We start from the raw sequence: 8004 nt of genomic DNA, 5'->3' as shown, positions 1-8004 counted from the left end.
ATGGAATTTTCATGCCAAGCCAATTCGAATAGCTTCAAAACATGATTTATGACTTGCTGCAAGCAAAAGTTTACTGTTCCATTGGTTCAAGGTGAGAAAGGGAAATTTTGCCAAATGACATAACATGAGCTTCTTGCTAATCACTTCCAATTTGGCTTAATCATGTTTAGTAGCTGGATTAACAGAAGGTATAAGAGCCTAATCATAACAGAAAATCCAGATCCGCAATTCATTTTTCAGATCCAAAGCAAAAAATTTCCAAATCCTCTCAATTTTTTCTCACACTTTTTCACTTTGATTCATCAAAATTCTTCATCATTTGCACTGGTTCTTGTAATAGTCTTCATCTGCAGGTAGAATTGCACATCTGTTTGAAGTTAACAGTGGAAGAACATGGCACAATCGTAGCTGTTGGAATCTTGATCAACCATGGCATCTTGAAGTTTCTTCATCATCAAGCATTTCTGAACTGAATTAACACTTCCACTCATCTTCCTAAGCATCATAGGCAATCTGTTTTGGCAATTGGAGGCTTGAAAAGCTCAAGAACACGAACTGCACCTTCAAGAGGTATGAATCCAAATCCTTCGATTCTTGCAATTAACATGTGGCTTAGGTAGATCGTGGAACATAGAGCTCACTGCAACTTAGATCACTTAATTTCATCAAGTATTGTTGAAGATATGTAGATCTGAACATTTGAATGTGAAACTTTCTTGGCTCGATCCGTGAAGCATGTTTAGAATTAGATTAATTGCTTGCTGGTTTAGTGATCTACATGATGAGACGTTTCGATTGGTATATGGCATGATAATTTTTGTGAAAATTTGTTCATGTGATGGATGAACATGATGAGTGTGATGAAGAACACTCCAATTTCGTTCCAGATCACGTGTAGATCTTCGTTGCCTGGCTTTGTGTTCAAATAGTTGTTTCCCGCACCACGCTGCCAGTCACGTGGTGACACCTCACTAAATGAAACGCAGTGTTTCATTTAGTGAGCGCTGTATTTACCAAAATGCCACGCTCAGCCATTATTTCATTTTAAATCTTAAATGTTTATTTCATTTTGTCAATCAAACTTCAAAAAATCACAAATAATTCATGGATGATCCAAATTGATTAGGAATTTTTGCATCCATCTCCATTTTTCATCTAGTGTTTTATAGGTATGATAATAAAAGTTGTGCATGGATGGTTTTTATTTTGGTCTAATGTCTTTGATCATGTATGCTTTTTGCCTATGTTTTACCATTTCTTTCATGAAATCCTGATTCCTAATTGAAAATGTGTGAAATTTTACATGTGCATTCTAGACTCCCTCCTGGTCATTTTGATATATGGTTTGTAATTTTTGAGTTCCTGGATTGAGAGATATGATATGATCTTTGTGGGTGTTACATTTTGTGCCATACCATTCCTTGTACATCTTCTTGATTTTATTTGCAATGCTTATTGAACTTGAATTGAGCTGGATTTTTGCATGATTGATCTTGTGAATGTTGAGAATACATGTGAATTTTTCTGGAATTTTTAGGTACATTTTCAATTTGTTTGATATTTTCCTTTGCTGTTTGGTCATTTGTGAACTCTTGTTGAGTGCTGAACTTCCATGTTTTGTGAAATCCTTGTGCCTTATCACATGATCTTGAAATTTTATACATTGCTTCCTAACATGTTGAAGTGTATCATGGCTTTGATCTCATTCATTTATCATTTGTTTCCACTGTTTTATGATCATTTGAAGTTGATGCACCATTTGTGGCTTAGTTTGAGCTTGTTTTTGCATACCATGACTTCATGAATTTAATTTCCATACTTCCTCTTATCCAATTACCATGATATTTGATATGTTGCTCACTGAATGTGTTCTGTTTAGACTTGAATTTTCTTGGCATTTATTGAGCTATTTTGGTAATGGTTTGAGTGTGATCATTCTGTTGGCTCCAATGTGATTCCAAAGTGTATAGTTTGACATGTTTTGAGTATGAAATGGATTTGGTGCATAGTTTTGATGTGAGACCAATTAGATTCTACTCTTGATTGATAAATCTTGATTTTGATCAATTTTCACTTGTTGTTTTGAATTTTTCACCTCCTTTTGACCCTAGGCTTGTCCTAGTGGTCTTACTTCTCATGTTTGAGTTTGACTTTTCAGGTTAAGAAGCAAATGCTTTAAGGAGATTGATTCAAGTTGATTTAATTTGGTAGATTGTTATGAACTAACTTGTTTGTTTTGTAGGATGCTTAGCTCACTTGCTTTGAGCTTTGTGCTTTGCACATGTGATTGATTGTGTTGTCTGTTGGTTCTTATGCTGTTTGCTTTAACTTTGTGATTGGTATACTGATTATATTTGATTGATTTCAGGTACCATAGTTGCTAATAGTTCTTTGAGAACTTGCATTGCTTTGCTTGATAGCATTTGCATTGAGGTAGACTCTCTTGTCTCCATGTAGTCTGGAAGACCTGGCTTGTTAGCTAGCCAGGCACCTGTCTGAAGTCCTCCTTAAGAGGCAATGTGTGTGATTGTTTATTTTTGTCCCCAAGCAGGCAAAGTCCTTTTAATAAGGCAATTGGTAGACAAAAGAGATATGTAGTCTATCTCCTACTATTCTGTGAGTCTCTCACCTTGCTCACACTACTTGTGTTGATGCATAGTGAGTAAAAACCCAAGATCTATCGAGTCTTTAACTTGTGGAGAGAGTTCCCCTTTCTGAACTCGCACACCTTCTGATATTCAATGCTCTCCCTGATCAGGGATAAGAGTGATGAGGCACACCCCTCATATCCTTTCATCTGCTTCACCTTGGCTCTCAATGTCAAGGTTAAGAGCACCATTTACCCCATTCCAGTTGACTTTAATGTCTAACCCTTTGCTTGAGCCTGATTGCTTGGTTATAGTGTGTGCTAAATGACCTTGTTTGATTGATTGATTGATTCATATGTACATGTTTGCTTGCATGCTTTTGTGCATTTATCATCATTGATTGTTCATTAGTGCATGATCATCATTGCATATCTTTGTGACACATTTGTGTTTGCCCATTGAGGACAATCGTAAGACCATGTTCTTTGGCCATTGTTCCTATGATTTGGAAGGGATAGAGTGTAAGACCATTTCATTGGTCACTCATATCCTCTTAGCCTTGTGCTTCTGTTTGTTTGTTGTATGTGAGGATGCAATTATAAGTCCATGTTGTTGGCATTTGTATTCCAATGATCATCCTGTGGAGGTTGGAATAAGTCCAGATAGATTGGCATCTGACATCCATATTTTTGTTTTGTTTGTGAGATCGGAGTAAGACCATTTATTGGCATCCGATATCATTGTTTTGTTTTAGGAGATTGGTGTAAATCCATTTATTGGTATCCGGTATCCGCTTTTGTTTGTGAGATTGGAGTAAGTGCATTGATGGCATCCGGTATCACCTTGTCTTTAGTTTGCTAACTTGCTTTGTTGCTTTAGTCCAAAGGACACACTTGAATCATCTTCTATATGATTTCAAGAGGTGAACTTCTAGGAAGTTTTACACTCCATTACCCATACCCTTTCGTTTCAAAAATCCCTTTTCACATGTTGCTTTCAAAAAACTTTGACATAGTGTGCAGACATTCTCACCTCTTTCAAAATTAGAAACCTGGACCTTAAGTCCTCGATTTTCAAACTTCACTTTTGTTAATACTTCTTTGAATCAATCTTAATCATACTTTGACCATACTTTGTGAATACTCATAATCAATTAACTTCACTCATTCAATTGTTTTGTGGCTTTGTCCATTGTTAATATGTTTTCATACATTAGCCATAGGTTTCAATTCTCATAGTGGTTGATGTAAATCTCACCGCATCCTTAGTGAGTTGATCGTAAGTCTTCCATACTTATTATAGGGTTAACCCCTCACTAGTATGTTGAAGCTATCCTTGCATGGTGGATTGTTGGTATTGGTTGAGTTTTCTCCCGTTGAGAATGAAAAGCCTTAGTGCTCTTGTTTTAAAATGAACTCACTAATTTTTGGAAATCTTCTAGCCGAACTACGGCGTTTTGATCCTTACCTTTGATGGAAGGTACGTAGGCAACGGGTTCATCCGTTCAAACACAAAAATAATTAACTTGTACATTCTTTTCTCATCTTCCCAATCATGTTTGCACAATATGTCAAAAACAAATAAATATTTTCATTCAACAAGTGTGAAAAGGGCTCCCTAAGAGTACCTAGGACGTGATGGTGCCTAACACCTTCCCATTGCGTAATTTACCCCTTACCTCGATCTCTGATCTTTTCATTAGTTTTCTATGTGTAAAACTTCTTAGGCTTTTGTTCGCTTTTTAGTCAATCCTTTGGATAAATAAAAGTGCGGTGGCGACTCGATTTCTTTGTATACTTTGCTTATGGTTTAATCAATAAATCATATAACGACGAATACACCGCTACAGTCTCTTCATCAAATGGATGTGAAAAATGTTTTTCTTCATGGTGACCTGACGAAAGATATTTATATGACTCCTCCTCAAGGTTTATTCTTGTCATCTAAGGGTGTGTGCAAGCTCAAACGCTCCTTATATGGTTTGAAACAAGCGCCTAGAGCATGGTATGAAAAATTCCGCTCAACGCTACTTGGGTTCTCCTTTACTCAGAGTCAATATGATTCTTCTCTATTTATTCATAGAACTTCAACTGGAATTGTCCTACTTCTTCTGTATGTTGATGATATGATTATTACTGGTTCTGATCATGCTTCGATTCAAAGCCTTAAACAACAGTTACAAGCATCGTTTCATATGAAAGATCTTGGTAATTTTCATTACTTTCTTGGTCTTGAGGTTCATTCTACATCCAAGGGCATATTCCTCCATCAACACAAGTATGCCACAAATTTAATTTCTATGGTTGGTCTACAATCGGCTAATCCAGTGGATACTCCTCTTGAGGTTAATGTTAAATATCATCGTGATGATGGTGATCTCTTGCCTGATCCCTTATTGTATCGTCAACTCGTGGGTAGCCTTAATCACCTGACTATTACTCGCCCTGACATATCTTTTGTTGTTCAACAAGTAAGTCAATTCATGCACTCTCCTCGTCATCTTCACTTGGCAGCAGTTCGTCGCATAATTCGCTACCTGAAGGGAAGCTCTCATCGTAGTTTATTCTTTCCCACTGGGATTGCTCCTAAACTGAGTGCTTATAGTGATGCCGATTGGGCAGGATGTCCTGATACTCGGCGATCTGTCACTGGTTGGTGCATGTTTCTTGGCTCTTCATTGATATCATGGAAAAGTAAGAAACAAGCGAGAGTCTCTAAATCTTCTACTGAATCTGAGTATCGTGCCATGTCTGCTGCCTGTTCTGAAATAATTTGGCTTCGTGGTCTTTTGGCTGAACTTGGATTTCCTCAAACAGAGCCAACTTCACTTTATACGGACAATACAAGTGCCATCCAAATCGTTGCGAATCCTGTTTTTCATGAACGCACCAAACATATCGAAGTTGATTGTCATTCGATCCGTGACGCGTATGATGACAGACTAATATCACTTCCTCATGTCAGTACTCAGTTGCAGGTTGCAGATATTCTTACCAAGGCCGTTCCGCGTCCACGTCATCAGTTTCTTGTTAGCAAATTGATGCTCATTGACCAACAACATCAATTTGAGGGGGGATGTGAATAGGAATTAGTTTATTCATAGATTAAGGGTTTGTTCCTAGAATAAGGGAAACAAATCAGTGTGAATAGGAATTAGTTTATTCATAGGGTTTGTTTCTAGAATAAGGGAAACAAATCAGAAATTGATTTGTTCTCATTAAATGTAATTAATTAGTGTAATTACTTGTATAACCCTGTAATCTCTATATATACCAGAAATAATAATGAGAGATGTAGGTGTTTAATTGGCTGCATTGTATGGTAAAACACTAGCTGGATTCTAATGTCTTGACTAATGTCATGACATGTTGTGAAGGCGTTTGTGTAACTGCATTGGAGGTTATAGTATCTAACTGTACTCTGATGTCTTGACTAATGTCATGACATACCTGAGTAACTTACTGCAGGATTAGCTAATACAGGATTTATTGAATGTCAAATTGGATGTGGTGACATTCATCCCTGTCAGCAGATACTGAGGAATAGAACAATTGGTGTTCTGTTAGAGCTCAGTATTCATTTGCAGTCTGGTTATCAAGGAAATACCAGACCTGGCATAAGGCCTACTATATGAATGTCAAACTGGATGTTATGACATTCATCATGGACAGCATATACTGAATAATAGACAGAGTGGTGTTCTGCTACACTTCAGTATGTTTCTCAGTCTGCCCTTCAAAAAGGATAACAGAACTGACTTAAGGCTAAATGTGTAAATGTCAAATTGGATACTTTGACATGTATTGATGTAAGCTGCTACTGTAGAATGGACAGTTTGGTCCTATACAGTTCAGCAAAATTGTACAGTCTGCTTTCAAGAAAAACAGACTTAGCATATGGTCCTTGATGTCAAGCTGAATGTTGTGACATTCATTCCTGACAGCATATGCTATATTGTAGGTTGTTTAGTTTTCTGTTTCAGCTTTTTCTCAGGCTATTCTTCAGGGATTCAACAGCTGAGAGAAAATCCAGGAAATCAACAACCAAGCTACATTTAATGAACCTAACAAATAGCCTATTTGTTAGTAACCTAGATGTGGAATTTAGGGAAACTCGGGTGACCTTAAATTCAGGAAAATACAAGTGCAAAGGCCCAAGTACTGCAATATAAAAGGAAGTCGTTCCTTCATTCAGAACTGGGGATTTTGAGGCGTGAAGATTTAGTGTGTCCATCATACTTCACTGCTGTATTCTTGTGAGTCTTGTATTAGACATATCTTGTAAACCAAGCTGTTATCTCGTAGATGATTGCTTTGGTGTAGGGTGTTCGTTGAGTTGTAAGTGTTGTGTCACTCTAAGCTTTTAAGCGTGAGTGCTATGTATCTTGATTAAAGCTATTAAGCACAATCAAGAGTTGTTTGAAGTGTGACTTCAAAATTGTCTTTAATATTGATTGAAGGTTATAATCACTGAGGTGATTGAGGGGGAGTGAGTAGGAACTCTGATCTTAGTGTAAGATTGAAATTACATTGGGTAGGGATTAAGTGAAGAGTTGTAAACGAGTGAGTTTAGCTTTGAATTAATACTACTGATAGTGGATTTCCTCCCTGGCTTGGTAGCCCCCAGACGTAGGTCATGTTGGACTGAACTGGGTAAACAATTACTTGTGTTATTTACTGCACTTACTTTTAAGTTCTGCATAATTCTTGTCTGTGCAGAATTGGATGTCATAACAACCCGTGTGACATCGAAAGTCTGATAACTAGAATTTCAAGAGAGGTATCAAACCTATTTTCCTGACAACACATTGGACATTCCTCCTTCAAATAGTACAACCAATCATTTCTCTTGTAGTTGACCCACACTCAGGAGATTATTGTGAAGCCCATGTACGAGATAGACACCATTTATTGAATAAACGGTGTCTGCGATTACCAATTTTATGACTCCTATTCAAGCCACCTCCATGCGAGTATCATTCCCCAGTTTGACAGAGTGGGAGAATGTCATGTCCAAACTAGAGAACATGTCTTTATTGTTGCACATATGGTTAGAACAACCAGAATCAATGAACCAAGTGTCACTTTTTTTATGAACACCAACATAGGCCATCAGGAGCATCTCATCTTCTTCGCTTGCCTCAACATAATTTTCCTCATTGCTCCACTTAGGACACTCATATTGAAAGTGCCATAAGCCATGACATTTGTAGCACTCGAATGTAGCTTTGTTAAAGTAGTTCCTTCCTCGTCCTCGACCACCACGTCCCCTCGGTGATCCTCTTCCTCTTCCTCTGCTTGATCTTTCCTCCACTTTAAGGACATGGTCATCCTCCTCCTTGTTGACTCTATTGAACTTCTGTTCATGCATCACTAAAGAGCTTTGCAATTCATGAATTGAGATTTTATCAGTTTCC

General features: G+C 37.5%; 1 protein-coding gene across 1 annotated transcript; it reads left to right on the top strand.

Annotated features, from left to right (window-relative positions):
• Positions 1 to 4449: 4449 nt before the first annotated feature.
• Positions 4450 to 5673, top strand: LOC127130593 (uncharacterized mitochondrial protein AtMg00810-like). Its single transcript, XM_051059574.1, has one exon. It carries the CDS (start codon positions 4450 to 4452, stop codon positions 5671 to 5673), a length of 1224 nt encoding a protein of 407 aa, XP_050915531.1.
• Positions 5674 to 8004: the final 2331 nt, after the last annotated feature.

This window comes from Lathyrus oleraceus, chromosome 3 (assembly GCF_024323335.1).
Source record: "Lathyrus oleraceus cultivar Zhongwan6 chromosome 3, CAAS_Psat_ZW6_1.0, whole genome shotgun sequence".
NCBI classification, from domain to species: domain Eukaryota; kingdom Viridiplantae; phylum Streptophyta; class Magnoliopsida; order Fabales; family Fabaceae; genus Lathyrus; species Lathyrus oleraceus.
The sequence above is the reverse complement of the archived record's forward strand: the minus strand, read 5'-3'. Positions and strand labels throughout refer to the sequence as shown.

Excerpts from the sequence above, each read along its gene's own strand:
- LOC127130593 (XM_051059574.1), top strand. The coding sequence starts at position 4,450 with ATGGATGTGAAAAATGTTTTTCTTCATGGTGACCTGACGAAAGATATT.